General features: G+C 44.2%; 1 protein-coding gene across 1 annotated transcript in view; it reads left to right on the top strand.

Annotated features, from left to right (window-relative positions):
• The first annotated feature begins 20,520 nt into the window (after positions 1–20,520).
• The window catches only part of LOC127670674 (vomeronasal type-2 receptor 116-like), a 37,317-nt gene continuing 35,924 nt past the window's right edge, over positions 20,521–21,913 (top strand). Inside the window, exon 1 of the mRNA XM_052165110.1 lies at positions 20,521–20,735. Coding sequence (XP_052021070.1) covers positions 20,521–20,735 — 215 coding nt within the window. The remainder of the gene's footprint in view (positions 20,736–21,913) is intronic.

Below are 21,913 nucleotides of genomic sequence, written 5' to 3'. Positions count from 1 at the left end.
TGAGGTCAGTGATGGTGATTCTTCCAGAAGTCTTTTTCAGAATTGTTTCATTCATCCTGGTTTTTTGTTTTTCCATGTGAAACTGAGAATTGCTCTTTCCATGTCAGTAAATTATTGTGTTGCTATTTTGATGGGGATTGCATTGAATCAGTAGATTTATTTTTAGTAAGATGCCCATTTCACTGTATTATCCTATCAATCCATGAGAATGGGAGACCTTTCCATCCTCTGCTTTCCCAGCATGGCAATTCTAAAACTTCCTTCTTTCAGTGATCTACTGTCTGAGAAATCTAAAGTCCCACCTCTGTCTCCCTGTCCAGTCATTTGCTACCAGCAAATTAATTTAGCATTTAGCACAATCTGGGAGGAAGGACAGTGTCTCACACTTAGACATGCAAAGTCTCCTATAATTTGGGAACCCCATTAAGATAATATTAGCAATCAACCAAATCTACAACTGTATATTCTTACTTGTAAGTGGATATTAGCCAAAGAGTAAAGAAGAAGGTTGAGGCTTGACTCGGCTGGCATCAGAGGTGAGTGCCTGGGCAGGGCCATGCTGCACCACTTCTGATGGGGTGGAACCCTTCAGGTTCCAGGATGCACTGCCTCATCAGGCGTCCTAGGATCCTGCTGGATGGAGGAAACCGGGCTCGGGAGGCCAAACTCAACTGGTCCATCCACAGCGTGTGGGGCGGAGGCCCTGGAGTCTGAGCTGGAGGCACCACTGATGAGTGGCATGGCTCGCAGGAGGCGCTGCTGTGGCTGCTGCTGCCAGTTGCTGCCATGGGTGCACTGGGCGGTGGCTTCCTCCTCCTGCTCCTGGACATGAGTGGCAATGACCTCGCAGAGCTGGGACCTGAGCTGCTGACACTGAGCGGCCTGCACATGCTGCTGGCCACGAACAACCGGCTGGGCGCCCCAGGCTCGCTGCCCAAGGGCCTGCCTGGCCCATTTGCTGCTCTGCTGCAGCCTCCAGGTGCTCAACCTCAGCAGCAGCACCTTCCAGGAGTTGCCTGCCTAGCTGCTGGAGCTATCAGAGTCTACAGGGGTCAGAAGAGGGCACCAGATCCCCTTGAACTGGAGTTAGAAGCTGCTGCTGTGAGCTGCTGTGTGGGTGCTGGGATCTGAACCCTCATCCTCTGGAAGTGCACTGAGCGCTCCCAACCCCAGAGTTCACTCTCCAGTCCCTCATCACCTTAAAGGTTGAGGCAAGGACTCTCACTCAACCTGGAGCTGTGCAGTCCTGTTGGACTGGCCAGCAAGCTGCAGTCCTGGGTTAAGGAATGCACTGCCTCCTTTGTTGTGATTATTAGGGTGGCTCAGGTCCTCTGCCTTGCACAGCAGCACCTTCATGGCTGACCATCTCCCCAGCTCCTTAGGCAGCTTCTAGTTATTAGCTGTGCTATGCATGTGCACGCCTGGGATATTTTTTGTTGTTGCGAATCCGTGACTCTTGTCTGTGTCTGTTTGTGACTGTACTTAAGGTCAAACCCACAGCTGTGACTCGACACCGAGTCACAGGGACAGTGGATACTGAGGTCATTGTCTATTTCATGGCTCACATGAGGGAACTGAGGGTGGCCCTGTTAGAATGAGGTCTGTGGTCTGCATAGAGGTCAACAGGATTGGACATACATTTCACTTTTGTTTTCTGGGTGCTGGGGTGGGGCTGGGGACTCTGCCTTAGCCTTATTGTATCTGCTAAGTTTGGAGAGCAGCTCTGGGGGTGCCCGGGTTGGGGAATGACTCCTCAGAGTCTCTAAAACATAGGTCATGGCTGCCGCTCGAGCAGTGACAAATATCTTTGTAAGATGAGGTAATGACCAGCAACCCAGACCGACAGCTGTCACAGCAGTGGCTGCGACTGTAGTATTGGGAGCCTGACCATGTGCTCCTGCTGGCCGTGGCAGCTCCAGGAGCAGGCAGGGGTTGGAGTTGGTGAACTGAGGGTCAGGAGGGGAGACGGTTGCTCCAGGGCCTCCTGAGGGAGTGTCCCGTGTGCAAGCCTTCCTTCAGGTTAAATTTTGTTTCTCAATTTTAGTTTTATTTTATGTGTATGGGTGGTTTGCCTGGATATTTCCATATACCACATGCATGGACGGTAAGCGTGGAGGCCAGAATTAAGAGCCAGAGTTACAGATGGTTGTGAGCCACCGTGTGGGTCCTGGAAATTGAACTGAGGTCCTTTGGAAGAGCAGCCAGTACTCTTAACAGTTACACTATCTCTCCAGTTCCCCTCGGGTTAAATTTTTATTTTAATTCCAGGGGATCTGTATTAGATTCTGAAAACTCACAAGTTAGTCCACACGCAACAGTTTGCAACTTCAGGTCCATGGGATCTGATGCCTCCTTCTGGCTACTGCAGGCATTGCATGCGTGTGGCACACAGAGATGTGTCAAAACACCCATACACATACAATAAAAGTAAGTCTTAAAGACAATTTATTTTTATTACTTTTAAGTGTGTGTGTGTGTGTGTGTGTGTGTGTGTGTGTGTGTGTGTGTGTGTGAGCTTGGCAGTGGTGGGGCACGCCTTAATCCCAGTGCTTGGGGGGCAGAGGCAGGTGGATTTCCGAGTTCGAAGCCAGCCTGGTCTACAGAGTGAGTTCCAGAACACCCATGGCTACTCAGAGAAACCCTGTCTTGAAAAAAACCAAAAAAAAAGTGTGTGTGTGTGTGTGTGTGTGTGTGTGTGTGTGTGTGTGTGTGTTTGTGCATTACTACAGGTACCCTCAGAGACCAAAGGCATCAGATTTCCTGGACTCGGAGTTATAGGTACTTGTGAAGAGTAGGATGTGGGCACCAGGAACTGAACTTGGGTCCTTTCCAGAAGCAGTCAGGGCTCTTAACTGCTGAGCCACCTCTCTGGCCCTGTTTGCCTGAGTTTTGAGTTGCACTCCTCTATAGCTGCCAGCTCCCCAAGGAGCTTGCAGGCCTGCCTCTGGGTCTCCATGACCTGAGTGGCTGTCCTTTCTCTCAGGCTGTTCTTCTACTCTGGCCACTCCTCCTTTGGCATGTACTGCATGTTGTTCCTGGTGGTGAGTACCTCCCGGGGGACTTTATGGGGCCATGCGTTGCCTGTGCCTTGGTCTACCCTTCTGTACAATGGGGTGTGTGGAGGAGGCACTAAGGGTGGGAGGCCTTGCGACTCTGGCCCCGGGCTGGGCAGGCTGTGGACACTCGTGGGCCCAGCTGACAGCAGGCTGATGTCCCGATAGCTGTACGTGCAGGCCTGGCTCTGCTGGAAGTGGGCCCGGCTGCTGAGGCCCACCGTTCAGTTCTTCTTGGTGGCTTTTGCCATCTATGTGGGCTATAGCCCAGTGTCTGACCACAAGCACCACTGGAGTGATGTCCTCGTCGGCCTCCTTCAGGGAGCCCTGGTGGCCTGCCTCAAGGTGAGTGCTGCTTGCCTGACCTACAGGATCTGCACTGCCGGCCTCTGATGGCCTGCAACTTCTGCCTGCTGTTTTGTCTTCAAGAGCTTTTCCCTTGTTGCTACTTTTGTTTCCAACCCAATTCCCCGGTAAAAGAAATCTCATTCGTTTAACAAAAAAAGCTACAAGCCTAGATTGGGCAGATCTCCTGCCACACTACTCTATTCCCATCTATATTAGTCCATGTAACTTGCAGTTTCTCCAGGCCATGAGATTCTCTCTGCAGCCTAGCTTGCAATCCCCGAAGCCCCTCCCCTCCTATTTATCCTTCATAGCACCTCCCCTCCTATTTATCCCCTGTGGCTCCTCCCCTCGACTCTCAGCTCCTCCCCCCGACTCTCAGCTCCTCCCCCTTCCTCCTGCCCAATCATTGGCTCAATCCTTTATTTGAAAAGTTAAGGTGGGGAGAAGGTTCACAAGGCAACTCCTCATCTGCAGCCCCTCTGAGGAGCGGAATTAGTTTCAAACAGCCCCTCACGGCTGGCCCCACCCATCCACATGACTACACCCCCTCACCTTCTCCCTCAGGGCCCCCAGAAGATGTTCTTTTTCTTCCTGTCCTACTCACTGTCTTTCCCCTCCCCAGGTCCGCTACATTTCAGATTTCTTCAAATCCCGGCCGCCCCAGCCCTGCCAGGAGGGTGAAGAGCCAGAGCGCAAGCCCAGTCTGTCGCTGACGCTGACCCTTGGTGACGACCCTAGCTGCTATGGAAGCTGGAAAGTCACCCGTGGGCCAGTCATGTGTTGGCCCCATGCCCCGATCAGGCACTCCTGGCTTTGGAGCTGTCCCGGGGTCCTGGCTGCTGACTGTGGACAAGGGTTGGGTGCCTGTGTGGCCCTGAGTGTGGGCAGGGCCCATCCTCAGCATTCCTTGACTATCACATGGCCTCAAAAGATGCGGTCCTGCTCGGAGGGCTTCTCTGGTCACCAATGGGTTTTCGAGGAGGGCCATCCCAGCATGGCCCCGGGAATGGTTGGCCCGAGACTGTTCACGAAGTCAGCACCCTCCCTGACAGCCCTGAAGGTGATGAACACTTTGTTTGCCTGCGTGGGCAGGTGGCCTTGGGAAGAAGGCTGCCAACCCTTGGACTGTCTGGAAGGTCACACATTGCTTTTGGTCTGAATCCTTTCCTCACGCCTGTGGAAGATTACTGCTCGGGGGCCTCCAAGCCCCTCCCTCAGACTTGATGTCCTGTCCTGTCCCCACTCTGACCATGTGGATCAAATGTGTATTCCAGGCTTTGGAAGTAGGTTCTCCTGGATCTGCCCTTCCTGATTGTTTCAAAACACTTTAAGTTACTGTCTCATGGGAGGGTGTGTTATAAACTTTGTACCAAATGTCTCTGCTGTGCATGTTGCTTTTCAAGCTCTCCAGGTAAGGTAGAAGGTCCTCCTGCACCTACCTAACATCTCAGTGCATCATTGTGCAGGACCTGCCAGTCTTAGGAGAGACTTGGGGAACAGAGACCTGTCCTGGGTATCTTGTATATTGGCCAAGACAGAGGCCTCATAGCCACTGTGGCCTTCCTCTGTGCGTGGTGGATACTTATCCTAGGTCCAGCTTAGAAAACACAGACCCTTCATGATTAGTACTGGTGAGGTGCCTGATCGTGCTCCCAGGGTGCCTGGCAGGTCTGCCAGGGGCAGCAGGAGGGGTGCAGGTCTTGCTGTATCCCAGGACAAGGTGTGTGTTTCTCTGGGAATGGGCGGGCTCCTTATGTCCTTCAGGTCTTTGGGTCTGGAAGCATGGGGGGACAGTCAAAAGTACCGACTCCCCCTCCATTTCCTTCTTCTCCTTAGAGGCTGGGTCAGGATCCTCTGTATGCCACTGGCAGACACTGAAATCCAGGAGACCCAAGGAATTCAGCTCAACTCAGAGAGCATGCCGGATGCCTCTGCCCTTGGTAGCTGGTGTTCAGCCTTTGACAGCCTGCATTTTCATGGGGATCCTCCCTGTTAAGTGACTGCATGCCAGCATCCTGCAGCCAATGCTCTGCACTGTAGGGTCCTACAGGTCCCAGATGTTCTGTTAGAGGCAGAAGTTCCCAGTGAAAAGGCAGGCTCACATCCTGAGCACAGCAGGGCTCTGCTTGTACAGATCCTCTGTTTGGCCTGACTGCAGCTGAGCTGAGCCCCTCCCCAGGCACCCATGCCTGCCTCTCTGCCTCACTGCCCAGTGCTGGCAATGTTCAGCAGGCCCAGAGACTGTGGGTGTGGGACACGTGCCTGTGACACTGGCACTTGGCGGCTGAGGTAGTAGAATGGGGAGTGTGAGACCAGCTTGGGTGACAGTGATTCTCCTGTGTGCCTGCGCATGTTCGTGTGTGTGTGTGTGTGTGTGTGTGTGTGTGTGTGTGTGTGTGTTTGCATGTGGAGGTCAGAGGGCAACCTCAAGTGTCCATTCTCAGATGCTTTCTTTCTTTCTTTCTTTCTTTCTTTCTTTCTTTCTTTCTTTCTTTCTTTCTTTCTTTCTTTCTTCTTCTTCTTCTTCTTCTTCTTCTTCTTCTTCTTCTTCTTCTTCTTCTTCTTCTTCTTCTTCTTCTTCTTCTTCAATAAAACAAGGTCTCTCATTGGCCTGGAACCTAGCCAAGTCCCTAAAACAGTGGTTCTCAACATGGGGGGGGGTCACAACCCCCACAGGGGTAACGTACCAGACATCCTGCAAATCAGATATTTACATGATGATTCATAATGGTATCAAAATTACAGTCATGCTGTAGCAATGGAATAATTTTATGGTTGGAGAGTTGGCCCAGTGGCTAGTGTGCATGGTAACTCATGACTGCCTCTTAGCTTCATCATCAGAGGTATCTGATACCTTCTTCTGACCACTGGGCACTGGGTACTGTACACATGTGCCCATACACCCCCTCCCAAATCCCATACACTTAAAATAATAGAAAAACATATTTATTTATTTATTCACTCTTATTTATTCATTCATTCACCTGGTTTATGCCCTCCCTCTTGGTCTTCCCCTCACTCAAGAAGACAGGTCTTCCCCCCTGTCACCCATCTCCTTCTCCTCTTAGAGGACCTCCCTCTGGTATCCCCCACCCTTGTGCATCAAGTCTTTGCAGGATTACACATATCCTCTTTCACTGAGACCAGACAAGGTAACCAAGTTAGGGAAACATATTTCACAGCTTTGGGGATACACGCCACTCTACCTGTTGGAAGACCCACATGAAGACCTAATTACACATTTGCTACATTGCATGGGGAGGCCTAGGTCCAGCCCATTCAAACATCTTTGGTTGGTGATTCAGTCTCTGAGAGCCCACGGGGTCCAGGTTAGTTGACCCTGTTGGTTTTCCTGTGAGTTCCTATCCCCTTCCAGGCCCTCAATCCTTCCCCCAACTCTTCCATAAGATTCTTGTAATGGCTGTTCCTGGTTGTCAGCTTGACTACATGTGGAAAGAACTACAATTCAGAATTGAGGGGCATACTTGTGATCCAGGTCTTGAGGCTGGAAGATACAAGTTTCTGATTTGGATCTTAGCATGGAGATCTTGAGGCATAGTGGCCATGAAAAGCTTAGGCACAGGCAAGGTGGTACATGCCTTTAAACCCAGGGAACTGAGGCAAGGAGATCTCCGAGTTCCAGGTCAGCCTAGGACAAAGCATGTTCCAGATCCAGGTGTGGTGGCATACTCCTTTAATCTGGGCCACACCTTCTGCTGGAGACCTACATAGGGACATTGAAGGAGGAAGATTCACTCTTCTTCACCCACTTGCACTTACTTGCCAGCACATCTGTTGGAACCTACTTCTACAGAAGATCAGCTGAAACAACCAGCCTCTTGGGGACTGAGCAACTACTAGATCCTTGGACTTCCCATCCACAGCTGACCATTGTTGCGTTAGTTGGATTACAGACTGTAAGTCATCACAATAAATTCCCTCAATATAGAGAGACAGTCCATAAGTTCTGTGACTCTAGAGAATCCTGACTAATACAAGTCCTCCAGTTCCATCCCATGTTTGGATGGTTCAGTCAGCTTCTGAGTGGACCCTTTCAGAGGACAGTTATGCTCGACTCCTGTTTGGAATCATAACAGAGTATCATCGTAGTGTCATGGACTGGTGCTTGCCCGTGGGTTGTGTCTCAAGTTGGGCTGGTTATTGGTTGGCCAATCCCTTAGTCTCTGCTCCATCTTTACCCCTCCATTTCTTGTAGACAGGATAAATTTTGGGTCAGAAGTTTTGTGGGTGGGTTGGTGTCCCTATCACTTCACTGGGGTTCCTGTCTGGCTACTGGAGGTGGCCTTTTCAGGCTTCATATCTCCACTGCTGTGAGTGTCAGCTAAGGTCGTCCCCACTGATTTCTGGGTGTCTACCCCATCCCAGGTTTTATGTCCTTGTGATGCCTCCAGCCCCCAACCCTGCGAGTTGCAGATTTCAATTTATTCTCCTGGCCTTCTGGGCCCTTCTGTCTCCCCACCTGCTCCTGAAAACTGTATCACCTCATTCACCTCCCTATCCCCTCTCTCACCCAGTTCCCTCCCTCCGTCTATCTCCTATGACTGCTTTATTCACTCTTCTAAGTGAGATTCAAGCATCCTCACTTGAACCTTCCTTCTTGCTTACCTTCCTTGGGTCTGTGGAGTGTAGCATCGGTATCCTGTATTTTATGGCTAATATCTACATTGAAAACAGCGCATAGAGGAAAACCCATAGCTATGAGTCATTTCCCTGTTCCCCAACGAAAGAAAAAGATGGAGAGAGCATACACTATCAGCTTAACAGCACACCTGAAAGCTCTAGAACAAAAAGAAGAAAATACACCCAAGTGGAGTACCCAGCAGGGAATAATCAAACTTAGAACTGAAAATAACCAAGTAGAAACAAAAATAACTACATGGAAACCAACAAAACCAGGGGTTGGTTCTTTAAGAAAATCAAAGGGGGCATAAGGACAGAAACTGAGGAAATGCAAAAATATTATTAGATCTTACTACAGAACCCTATACTCAACAAAACTAGAAAATCTGGATGAAATGGACAATTTTCTAGACAGATACCAGGTACCGAAATTAAATCATGATCAGACAAACTATTTAAATATTCTCATAAGCCCAAAAGAAATAGAAGCATCCATTTAAAGTCTCCCAACAAGAAAAAGCACAAGACCAGATAGTTTTATACCAATATTCTTCAAAGTATTCCACATGCAATAAGGGCACATGCTCCACTATGTTCATAGCAGCCCTATTTGTAGTAGCCAGAAGCTGGAAAGAGCCTAGGTGTCCTTCAACGGAGGAATGGATACAAAAAATGTGGTATATTTACACAATAGAGTACTATTCACCCACTAGAAACAATGAATTCATGAAATTCTTAGACAAATGGATGGAGCTGGAGAACATCTTACTAAGTGAGGTAACCCAGTCTCAAAAGATCAATCATGGTATGCACTCACTGATAAGTAGATATTAGCCTAGAAACTTTGAATACCCAGGATATAATCCACAAATTAAATGATGTCCAAAAAGAATGGAGGAGTGGCCCCTGGTTCTGGAAAGACTCAGTGCAAGAGTATAGGGGAATTCCAGAACAGGGAAATGGGAAGGGGTGGATGGAAGAACAGGGCCTTGGAAGAGGGCTTATGGGACTTGCAGGGAGTGGGCACCCAGAAAAGGGGAAATCATTTGAAATGTATATAAAAATATATCAATAAAAAAATAAATGAAAAAAAAGAGAAACTTGAAGCAATCCCACTAAAATCAGGGACTAGACAAGTTTGTCTACTCTCTCCTTACCTATTCAATATAGTACTCGAAATCCTAGGCAGAGCAATTAGACTACAAAAGGAGGTCAAAGAGATACAAATTGGAAAGGAAGAAGTCAAAATATCGCTATTTGCAGATGATATGACAGTATATTTAAGTGACACCAAAAGTTCCAACAGAGAGCTCCTACAGTTGAAATACAACTTCAGCAAGTGGCTGAATATAAAATTAAGTCAAACAAATCAGTAGCCTTTCTCTACTCAAAGGATAAACAGGCTGAGAAAAAATTAGGGAAACAGCATGCTTCACAATAGTAACAAATAATATAAAAACCTTATGACTCTAACCAAGCAAGTGAAAGATCTGTATAACAAGAACTTCAAGTTCCTGAAGAAAGAAATTGAAGATGATTTCAGAAGATGGAAAGATCTCCCATCCTCACTGATTGGGAGGATTGATATAGTAAAAATGGCCATCTTGCCAAAAGCAATCTGCAGATTAAATGCACTCCCCATCAAAACTGAAACTCAGTTATTCATAGAGTTCAAAAGGGCAATACACAAATTTATTTAGAATAACCAAAGCTTCAGGATAGCAAAAACTGTTCTCAGCAATAAAAGAACTTCTCTGGGAATCATCTCCATCCCTGACCCCAGGCTGTGTTACAGAGCAATAGTCATAAAAACTACATGGTAGTGGAACAAAGACAGGCAGGTAGATCAGTGGAATAGAACTGAAGACACAGAAATGAACCCACACACCTATGGTCACTTGATCTGTGACAGAGGAGCTTAAACCACCCAGTGGAAAAGAACATTTTCAACAAGTGGTGCTGGTTCAACTGGAGGTCAGCATGTAGAAGAATGCCAATGGATCCACTCTTATCTTCTCATACAAAGCTCTAGTCCAAGTGGATCAAGGACCTCCACATAAAACCAGATACACTGAAACCAATAGAAGAGAAAGTGGGGAAGAGCCTTGAGCACATGGGCACAGTGGAAAATTTCCTGAACAGAACACCAATGACTTGTGCTCTAAAATCAATAATTGACAAATGGGACCTCATATAATTGCAAAGCTTCTGTAAGGCAAAGGACACTGTCAAGAGGGCGAAACTGCCGTCAACAGATTGGGAAAAGATCTTTACCAACCCTCCATACAACAGAGGGCTAATACCCAATAAATACAAACAACTCAAAAGGTTAGACTCCAGAGAAACCTGTAGCCCTAGTAAAAGCAGTGTACAGAGGTAAACAAATAAATCTCAACTGAGGAATATCAAATGGCCGAGAAGCACCTAAAGAAATGTTCACCATCATATGATCAGTGGAGCAGCTGGGACAGGAGCCCTCCTGTCACCATTTGTACCAGGGAGCCCGGCAGCTCCACTTCTCTCTGTGCACTGCCCACCAGGAGAGTGGGATCTCCCAGCAGAGCCTTCACTTCTGGAGGTGAGATCCACACTTTGTCTCCAATAACTGTCTGGAGGGGAAAGGTTAGGAATGCACACGGCATCCAGTGGAGCAGCTGGGACAGGAGCAGTCCAGTTACCATCTGCACCCTGGAGCCAAGAGGCTCCACAGCCATCTGCACACAGATCCTGTCAGAAGAGTGTTGGTCTCCTAAGAGTGCTGACACAGGCTTACAGGCCCACAGGAGGGACAAGCTCCAGCCAAAGAAAGGAAGAACAATGAACACCAGAGATAACCAGATGGCAAAGGCAAGCGCAAGAACATAAGCACCAGAAACCAACGCTACTTGGCAACATCAGAAACCAGTTCTCCCGCCATAGCAATCCTGGATACCCCAACACACCAGAAAAGCAAGAGCTGGATTTAAAATCACATCTCATGATGCTAATAGAGGACTTTAAGAATAACATTAGTAACTTCCTTAAAGAAATACAGGAGAACACAGGTAAACAGATAGAAGCCCTTAAAGAATTACAGAAAAACCGCACTCAAACAGGTGAAGGAACTGAACAAAACCATCCAGGATCTAAAAATGGAAGTTGAAAATTTAAGAAATCACAAAGAGAGACAACACTGGAGATAGAAAACCTAGGAAAGAAATCAGGAGTAATAGATGCAAGCATCACCAACAGAATACAAGAGAAAGAAGAGAGAATCTCGGGTGCAGAAGATAGAAAACATTGACACAGCAGTCAAAGAAACACAAAATGCAAAAAGCTCCTGACTGAAAACATCCAGTGTAGAGAGCCTTATTGGGGTGCCATGCCACCTGGCAGGAACTTGACATTGACCAAGATGAAGTTCTTCTCCCAGCCTCTGAGTGGAAATTCCTCTGTTAGCCATAATCCTCTCCACCTAGGGTGGAGCACTCAGACCAAGGTGAAGTTCTTTGTTCCTCCAGATTTACAAATTCCTGAATTAAGCAGGTGACCCACCCAGCTGCCTGAGCAGTGGAGCCAATGCCAAGGGAACAGCCAGACCAGTTCCCAGAACACACCCTGGAATTTGGGGGAAGAGACTTACCTGAAACCTTAAAATTCTGAGTCCTCCATTAAACCTTGAGGCTTTGAGCAGGTGCTGTTGTCTTGGTCTCCTTCTCTTTTCCCCACCTTCCCATACATCCCCAGCTTCCCTTCCAGGGAACCTGTTCGACATAACTGCTGGCAATTACAGATTGGCACCTGACCAATATCCAGACACAGGAAGGTGTCTTGAGGCGACCCTGTCTGGGCGAACCTTTGCAGAAAATTGAAAAAGACAGTATCCTGCATGGGGAGCACATACAGGAGCTAAATACTAACACTAGTCTAAAATTTCATCTTTTTGAAGCTGTTGTTGTCAGTGCAGAAGGATAGGGGCTAAGTGGGACAGCGTAGACCCAACACTGAGCTTGCTTAGGAGGTGACAGTGGGAAATGGGATAGGAATTTCAAACCAGGCGTTTGTTCGCAGCCTTCAAGAGCTGCTTCAGGAGAAAGGAGTAGGGTTTGAAAAACAATGGTTAGAAGGTTTTTTAGATCAGATAGATTCTTGTTGCCCATGGTTCCGTGAAAAAAAGAACTTTATATAAGAGAACCTGGGAAAAAATTGGAAAAGCACTAAGAGCCACCAAGGCAGATAATACTACCCTCTGCCTCCGGATGCTTATAAAAGATACTACTGATGAAGAGATCTCACAGGCACCAGATATCACACTTGAGGAATCTCAAGAAGGAAGCCTGCCAGAGAGGACTTCCTCAGAAAAGAGTCTTCTCAACCCTAACTTAGAAAGATACAGAGACACTACTGAAGAGCTAACATTAGAGGAGAAAGCTCATTCAGACGAAGGAGGTGCCTAATATTATGGTGAGGATTGGCCTCCTAGTGCACCTTCTGCTCTGCCTGTGGCCTCTACTGTACGAGATGATACCAAGATGGATATGCAACTACATAAATTGGAGTTTGAAATTATGTTGCAGAAAGTGTATCAAGTTCAGGAAGGAGCACTGATCCTGAGACACACCAATCGCCACTAGAAAGAGCTGTAAGTCAGGCTCACAGGGAAAGGTAGGACACATCTAACTTTGTCGTTGAGATCATAGACCAGCAGAATATAGTTAGACAATATCAAACCTTGGAGTTCAAAGTGATAAAGGAATTAAAGACAGCTGTGGCACATCATAGCCCTCGGTCCTTTTCCACAAGCTTTCTTGGATACTGTGATACAGTCAAACTTAACCCCACAAGATTGGAAGATTCTATGTAAGCCTACTTTGTCAGGAGGAGATTTCTTGCTTTGGAATTCTGAATGGCGTGAAGCTAGTAAGAGAACTGCTGGGATGAATCAGGTAATTCAGATTGGGACACTAACATGCTACTAGGAGAGGGTCAATATGGAGGCAATGCTAATCAGATTGGGTTCCCTGTTGGAGTGTATGCACAGGTTGCAATGGCTGCCCACCACTCACCATTCGTGGAATCAATTATCGACTAAAGGGGATCTCAGTGGAAGTTTAGCAAGCATTAGACAGGCACCTGATGAACTTTTTTCAGGATTTTGTGGATAGGCTACTGAAATCAGGTAGAATTTTTGGAAATTCTCAAGCAGAATCTTTGTCACACAGTTGGCTTATGAGAATGCTAATGCAGCTTGTCACACCACCATTAGACCTTACAAGGGACGGATAGACTTAGCTGGGTATATTTGCCTTTGTGCAGAGATTGGGCCTTCATACAATCAAAGTCTAGCTATGGCTATAGCTTTGCAAGGAACCACCAGGCAAGCAATACGCTCACAGAGACAGAGAATAAAATGTGTTTTAAATGTGGAGGTTTGGGTCATTTTAGAAGTGATTGCCCTAGGAACAGAGGCGCTGTAAGTGGGCAATCAAGTTATCCCCAGGAGTTTGTCCTAGATGCAGGAAAGGTAATCACTGGGCCAGGCACTGTAAATCTAAGATATATTCAGGGCTTTCCCATGTCGGGAACCAGGCAGAGGGGCTAGCCTCAGGGAGAGGGGCCAGCCTCAGGCAGAGGGGCCAGCCTCCTCCCAGATGCCCACAGCAAGCATTTTGTGGGGCCATGAAGCCGCTGCCAGGCCAGGGACATCTGTTTTTGAATTTTCAGGGCAACACAAGGCAGCTCTGGATTGGACATCTATTCAACCTCCCATGTTGTATTAACCCCAGAAATGGGAGTTCAGACCCTGCCTACAGGAGTTTTTGGATCTTTGCCTGCAGAAACTTGTGGATTGCTTCTAGGACGAAGCAGTACTATTGTAAAAGAACTGCAGGGTTATCCAGGTTCATAGACAATGATTATGAGGGAGAAATTAAAATTATGGCTGCTTCCATTCATGGTATTATAACTATACCTGCTAACCAAAGAATTGCTCAACTTAGTTCCCTTGTATCAACTACCTACCTTCCAGATTCCAGTAAGAGAGGACAGAGTGGCTTTGGTCCCTCTGTTGTGTACTGGGTTCAATCTATTACTAGTAAGAGATCTAACCTTAAATTAACAATTGAGGGAAAAAACTTTGAAGGATTAATAGATGCTGGAGCTGAAGTGACAATTAGTAGAGGACAAGACTGGGCTTCAACTTGGCCCTTGTCAGATACGCTCACTCACCTCTGAGGGATTGGTTATGTCAATAACCCAAAGCAAAGCACTAAGCTTCTAACCTGGAAAGATGAACAAGGCAATTCAGGACAAATTCAGCCTTATGCCAAATTTGCCTACTACAGTTTGGGGGTAGAGAGCTCTTGTCACAGGTGGATTTATAATGTGTAGTCCTAATAAGGTAGTGGCTACCGCTTTACAGGAAATTGCTTTCACTAAATTTGGGTATGGGCCTTGAATTCCTGATCTCTCCAAGTTTTTTATCATGAAGGGATGCTGAATTTTGGCAAAAGTGATTTCAGCATCTAATAAAATGACCATGTGGGTGTTTTTAATTTTGTTTTTGTAGTGGCTTACATTGATGGATTTCCATATATTGTACCATCCCTGCATCCCTGAGATAAAGCCTACTTGATGATGGTGAATTATTGTTTTGATGCATTCTTTGATTCGGCTGGCCAGAGTTTTGTTGAGTATTTTTGCATCAATGTTCATAAAGGAAATTGGTCTTAACTTTTCTTTCCTTGTTTGGTCTTTGTTTGGTTTAGGTATAAGTATTATTGTGGCTTCATAGAATGAATTGGCTCGTGTTCCTTGTGTTTCTATTTTGTGGAATAGTTTGAAGAGTATTGGTATTAACTCTTCTTTGACGATCTGATAGAATTCCCCACTAAACCAATCTGGTCCTGGGCTTTTTTTTTTTTTTTTTTTTTTTTTTTTTTTTTTTTTTTTTTTGCTTGGGAGACGCTTAACAACTGCTTCTATTTCAACAGGATTAATGTAACTATTTAGATGCTATTTAGATGGTTTATCTGATCCCGTTTTAATGCTGTCACCTGGTATGTGTCTAGAAAATTGTCCATTTTGTACAGATTTTCCAATTTTGTTGAGTATTAGCTCTTGTAGTAGTATCTGGTGATTTCTTAATTTCCACAGTTTCTATTTTTTTTCCATGAGACAGGGTTTCTCTGTATATCCCTGGCTGTCCTGGAACTCACTCTGTAGACTAGGCTGGCTTTGAACTCTGGAATCTGCCTGCCTCTGCCTCCCAAGTGCTGGGAATTAAAGGCATGTGACACTACCGCCTGGCTAGTTTCTATTGTTATATCTCCCTTTACATTTATGATTTTATTAATTTGGGGAGAGCCTCTGTGCCCTCTGGTTAGTCTGGCTAAGGGTTTATCTCTCTGGTTGATTTTCTCAAAGAACCACCTCCTGGTTTCGTTGATTCTTTGTATAGTTCTTTTTGTTTCTATTTGGTTGATTTCAGTCCTGAGTTTGGTTATTTCCTGAAGTTTACTCCTCTTGGGTGTATTTGCTTTCTTTTGTTCTATAACTTTAAGGTGTGTTGTCAAGCTGCTAGCGTAAGCTCCATTTTTTTTTGGAGACACTTAGAGCTCTGAGTTTTCCTCTTAGCACTGCTTTCATTATATCCCATAAGTTTTGGCATGATGATGTGTCCTCATGTTCATTAATTTCTATAAAGTCTTTAATTTCTTTCTTTATTTCTCCCTTGAGCAAGCTATCATTGAGTAGAACATTGTTCAGCGTCCCTGATTATGTATATTTTCTGCTGTTTTTGTTTGAACTAAAGTCCAGCCTTAGGCCATAGTGATCTGATAGGGTGCATGGAATTATTTCAATATTCCTGTATCTGTTGAGACCTCTTTTGAGATCAATTAATTATACAGTCAATTTTGGAGAAGGTACCATGAGGTGCTGAGAAGAAAGTATATTCTTTTTGTTTAGGGTGGAATGTTCTATTAATATCTGTTAGATCCATTTAGTCCATAACTTCAGCTAGTTTTACTGTTTCTCTGTTTAGCTTGTGTTTCCATGATTTGTCCATTGCTGAGTGTGGGGTATTGAAGTCTCCCACTGTTATTGTGTGGAGTCCAATATATGCTTTGAGCTTTAATAAAGTTTCTTTTATTAATGTGGGTATCCCTGCATTTGGAGCATAGATGTTCACAACTGAGAGTTCATCTTGGTAGATTTTTCTTTGACCACTATGAAGTGTCCCTCCTTATCTTTTTTTGACAACTTTTGGTTGAAAGTTGATTTTATTTGATATAAGAATGGGCACTCCAGCTTGTTTCTTGGGACCATTTGCTTGGAAAATTGTTTTCCAACTTTTGACTGTGCGGTAGTGACTGTCTTTGTTACTGAGGTGGGTTTCTCGTATGAAGAAAATTGTTGGGTCCTCTTAACATATCCAGTCTGTTAGTCTATGGCTTTTTATTGGGGGAATTGAGACCATTGATGTTAAGAGATATTAAGGAAAAGTGATTGCTACTTTCTGTTATTTACATTGTTAAAAGTGGAATACTGATTTGTGGCTATCTTCTTTTGGGTTTGTTGAAAGAAGATTACTTTCTTGCTTTTTTTTTCTAGGGTGTACTTTCCCTCCTTTGTTGGTATTTTCTACTCATTATCCTTTGTAGAGCTGGGTTTATGGAAAGATATTGTGTAAATTTGGTTTTGTCATGGAATGTCTTGTTTTCTTTGACTATGGTAATTGAGAGTTTTGGTGGGTATAGTAGCCTGGAGTGACATTCATGTTCTCTTAGGATTTGAGACATCTACCCAGGATCTTCTAGCTTTCACAGTTTCTGGAGAGAAGTCTGGTGTAATTCTGATAGGTCTGCTTTTATATGTTTCTTGACAGTTTTTCCCTTACTGCTTTTAATATTTTTTCTTTGTTTTGTGCATTTGGTGTTTAAATTATGTGATGGGAGGGGTTTCTGTTTTGGTCCAGTCTATTTGGAGTTCTGTAGGCTTCTTGTATGTTCATGGGCATCTCTCTCTTTAGGTTAGGGAAGTTTTCTTCTATAATTTTTGTTGAAGATATTTACTGTCACTTTAAGTTGTAAATTTTTCTATCTTCTATACCTATAATGCTTAGGTATATAATCTTCTCATTCTGTCCTGGATTTCCTGCATGATTTGAGTTACAAACGTTTTGTATTTTGCATTTTCTCTGATTGTTGAGTCCATGCTTTCTCTGGTATCTTCAGCCCCTGAGATTCTTCTTTCTCCTGTATTCTGTTGCTGATGTTTGCATCTATGACTCCTGATTTCTTTACAATGTTTTCTATCTCCAGAGTTGTCTCCCTTTGTGATTTCTTTGTTGTTTCTACTTCCATATTTAGACTCTGGATGGTTTTGTTCAGTTCCTTCGCTTGTTTGTGTTTTCCTATAATTCTTTAAGGAGTTTTTGTGATTCCTCTTTAAGGACTTCTACCTGTTGACCCATGTTTGCTTGTATTTCTTTAAGGGATTTTTGTGTTTCGTTTTTTAAGGGCTTCTTGTTGACTCATGTTCTCCTGTATTTCTTTAAGGGAATTATTTATGTCCTTCTTGAAGTCCTCTGTCAGCATCATGAGATGTGATTTTCAGTCTAGATCTTGCCTTTGTGTTGTGTTAGGTGTATCCAGGATTGGCTATTATGGGAGATCTAGATTTGGATGGTGCCATGTTGCCTTGGTTTCTGTTGGTAATGTTCTCGTGTTTGCCTTTTGCCATCTGGTTATCTCTGGTGTTAGCTGGTCTTGCTGTCTCTGACTGTGGCTTCTCTGTCCTGCAAGCCTGTGTATCTGTACTCCTGGGATTCCTGTTCTCTCTGTGCACACTGGTATGTAGGCACTCTTGGGAGACGAGCTCTCCTGTGGTGGTGTTTGTGTATGTAGCTCTGTGGTCCAGGATCATCACCATGCTCCCAGGCCACTCCACACTCCTGCAGAGGGACCAAGTGCCCTGAGTGCAGTGGGCTCTTTATGATGCATCAGGAGACATTGTCTTCACTATAGCAGACCCAAAGTCCCTGAGTGCTTCTGGTTCTCAAATGCTCTGAGTGCAGCTGATTCTCTAGAATGTATCAGAAAATGGTGTTTTCACTATGGCAGACCTGGAAAGAGTCTCCCCCAGTAGAAATGATAGGCAGCAGTGGCACATATTATCCTTTTATCAGATGTAGGGTTGGTAAAGATCTTGTCCCATTCTGAAGGTTGTTGCTTTGTCCTATTGACTGTGTCCTTTGCCTTACAGATAACAGGAAGGTCATGAAGAAGAAATATCAATCTGCGGATGCTTCACTTCTATTTAGAAAAGAGAACAAAATAATCACAAGAGGTAGAGGGTGGGAGGGACTTTGAAGGAAGAGAGGAGGGAGAGAAAAAAAGATGGAGCAGGATCAGGTGTGGGAGGAGACTGGGGATGTGTAAAGAGGGTCAGGAAATTGAACGGAGGTCTGTACCAATGGCAGATGGGAACTGGGGGTAGCCAATAGGAAGTCCCAGAGCAAGGAAAGCAAGAGGCTCCCAGGACCTAATGGGGATGACTTTAGCTGAAATATCTAACAAAATATGGAGAGAGAAACTATAGAGACCATATCCAGAGGTTAGGCACAGCCCCTGGTTGAGGGATGGGGTCACTCACCCTTCTTAAAATTTTAATGTACAATTACTCCTGTCTAAAGGAAATACAGGGACAAAGAATGGGACAGAGACTGAAGGAGAGGCCATCCATAGACTGCCCCACCAGGGAATCCATCCCATATGCAGCCACCAAACTCATTCTCTATTGTTGATGCCAACAAGTACTTGCTGATGGCAGCCTGATAAGGCTCTCTCCTGAGAGGCTCTGCCAGACCCTTACTGATACAGGCAAGGATGCTTGCAGCCAACCATCAGACTGAATATGGGGACCCCAGTGGAGGAGTTAGGGGAAGGATGAATAAGATTATGAGGTTTGCAACCCCATCGGAAGTACAACAAATCCACAAAACAGACCCCCCCAGAGCTCTGAGGAATTAAACCACCAACCAAAGAATACACATGGAGGGACCATGGCTCCAGCTGTATTGGTAGCAGAGGATGGGATTATCTGGCAACAGTGGGAAGGGAGGAACTTGGTCCTATGAAGGTTTGATGCCCCAGTATAGGAGAATGGTAGGGAATAGAGGCAGGAATGAGTGGTGAGTGGGGGAGAATTCTCATAAATGCAGGGGGAGGGAGGGTGGGATAGGGTTTTTTTTTTAATTTACAGAAGTTTTTGCTTACCTGTATCATTCACCTACACATGCCTATACATTCTATTAGTTATTATGTTGTACAACCTTCATGGCAATCAAACTAACAGGAAAATGCAAGCACGTCTACACTACAGAACAATGTATTTATTCTGCCTTAAATTGTTTTATTGATTGAAAATAGTCCCTGCTTATGATACATTTGTTGAGTGACTCCATGAAAGAAACATAGAGACCCCCACAGCATATGATATGTTCTTTGGAGAAATGGGGGGAATTTCTCTAATACCCTCATGTCAAAAAAAGAAAAAAAGAAATGAGTTGTTAAGAGGGCAATGAATATGACTTATATACATATACATATACATACACATACACATACACATACATATGTATATGTATGTATATATATATATATATATATATATATATATATATATATATATATATATATATATTCATTGTTCCAGGATGGATAAAGAACAAATCATTAACCTGATTTCTACCTTGAAATTAAGTTATGCATCTGAAGTAATAACTTCACCTTGGTAGTAGGTTACCCAACAATGTGACACAAATGTGACACAAGGGTATGCAGGAGTAAACTGGCCAAGTATTGGTATGTAGACATGCATGTATGAAAGATAGAATTGTCTCAGAACCCTAAGAACAATACGAGAGTAAAAAGTGAACTTAAGACCAATACTATTAAATTTTTTGGAGCATGGTGCACCTTTAATTAAGTTCATCAGTTCTTGGTATGGGTCTTTAATGTGTATTTATATTTTTCCAACAGTGATTTCCTTTGATGTGATATGTGGGCATTATCTTGAAAGGCTCTCGAATAAATTCTTTCTTGGTAAACATTTTAGGCCATAAACACAGAGGCAGAAAGCAACACTGGGGTGTTTCAGTCTTGGAGTAATTATTGTGATTCCTAGTGGAAATGAAAGCATGTCCTTTGATGCTGTAACTTGTTTGTCACTGAGTGAGGTGACTCATATGGATAGCCTGAAGGATAAAGTGCCATAGAATTCTCACAGGGTGAATGGAAGTATCCTTGCACATATCTCTGGCTGATTAGAGTGTAATATTCGGTCATCATGTCAACAACAACAGTGTAAACACACACACACTCACACACACACAGGCACACACATGCAAACACATATGAGCACTGAATATATATATGTAACACACCATAGGTTGTACCATCCCACGACTTAGATCTTGGCAGAAACATCTCTTCATATGCTCTTCTCTTGGCTTTTTATCTTCTGGTTTTTACAGATGCGAACACCCATCTGGATCATTGCAGCCCCTTTTGGCCTAACAGAATCAGAACATGTACTGCACCACGATGGGTCTGTGGTCATTGGTGCATTTTTTCCTCTCATAGGTGACACTGCTTCAAGTTTAAAAATAGATTGGAAAACATTACCTTTGGGCACATCTAATGATTTATGGTAAGTGATTTGTATCAACTCATTTTTAAATATTCATTTGTCCTACTTTAAGTGTGGATTTGAACCTTATTCCAAAAATTTCTCCTCATGAGGTTTCCTTCATATATTCCCTTCCAAGATCCTCTGTTTAATTTTCTTTTCTTGATGACTCCTTATGTCCTCTCAAGTGAGAAGAGAAATATGTCATTACAGAGTTTTGTGTTTCATATTTGGTCATTGCAGTTTGATCACCTTTCACCATGCTGTCTGTAATTCCTCAGACTGTGAGCACATATCATGCCAGTCCTGTACTACAAGGGATGTTGTCAGTAGCCTGACACAACACTTCAGAGAATCGCGGAGTTTCATTTGTGATTGTATTAGAGCAGGTAATACCTTTGAAATCTGTGACATTGTAATACCTCCTCAGGTTCTAGAGTGATAAGTGTTGCTTGTGTCAGCTGACACAGATTTGAATGCAGTGATGGCAGAATTGGAAATTTATCTCTCTTCACTTTTAATTTCTATCCTTACCATTTTACAGAGTATTGAAAGCTAATATTTTTAATTCATATGATTTCAGATTTTTATCCATTACAACCTATTTAATTTATAAATTTCCACTATGCAATACTTGATTTTATGAATTTATTCATACAGGAATATTCTGAGATTATGTCACTGAAGGCTCTTTCCTAGACAGTCTAATATCTGCAGGAACAGCAGATCTAGACAAAGTCTGCTTCAGCTTCCTTGGTAATCTCAGACATAAATAGCAATGTACAATAATTTTTCAAGGAAACAAAGTGTATATTGTAGCATGCTGAAATTTCTATCAGGGTATATATAAACTAAAGAACTGAAATAGAGAAACAAAGTACACACTCAACTCTGAATTCAACCTGGGGAAGGAAAACTGTGCAATGAATGTCCTGCTTCTGGTTAGTTGCTGGAAAATTGCTGAATGTCTAAGTGGATTTAGTCTAAGTAGAAACATTGCTAACACTTTGCTAGCAAATTGGTAAGTTGATAAATTGTTAGGTCAAGACAGTGTAGAAGGGAAATGATTCAGAAATAAAACATCATTAGGTGAAGAAGACATCTTTTCATATTTTGAAATAAATTTTAATATTAAAGATGATCAGAGTAATCCAAAAGTTCACAACCAGCTGGAATATTTCATGTGGCTCTCTAAATTC

The sequence above is a fragment of the Apodemus sylvaticus genome, chromosome 20, assembly GCF_947179515.1.
Source record: "Apodemus sylvaticus chromosome 20, mApoSyl1.1, whole genome shotgun sequence".
NCBI classification, from domain to species: domain Eukaryota; kingdom Metazoa; phylum Chordata; class Mammalia; order Rodentia; family Muridae; genus Apodemus; species Apodemus sylvaticus.
This window is presented reverse-complemented; position numbering and strand designations above follow the sequence as displayed.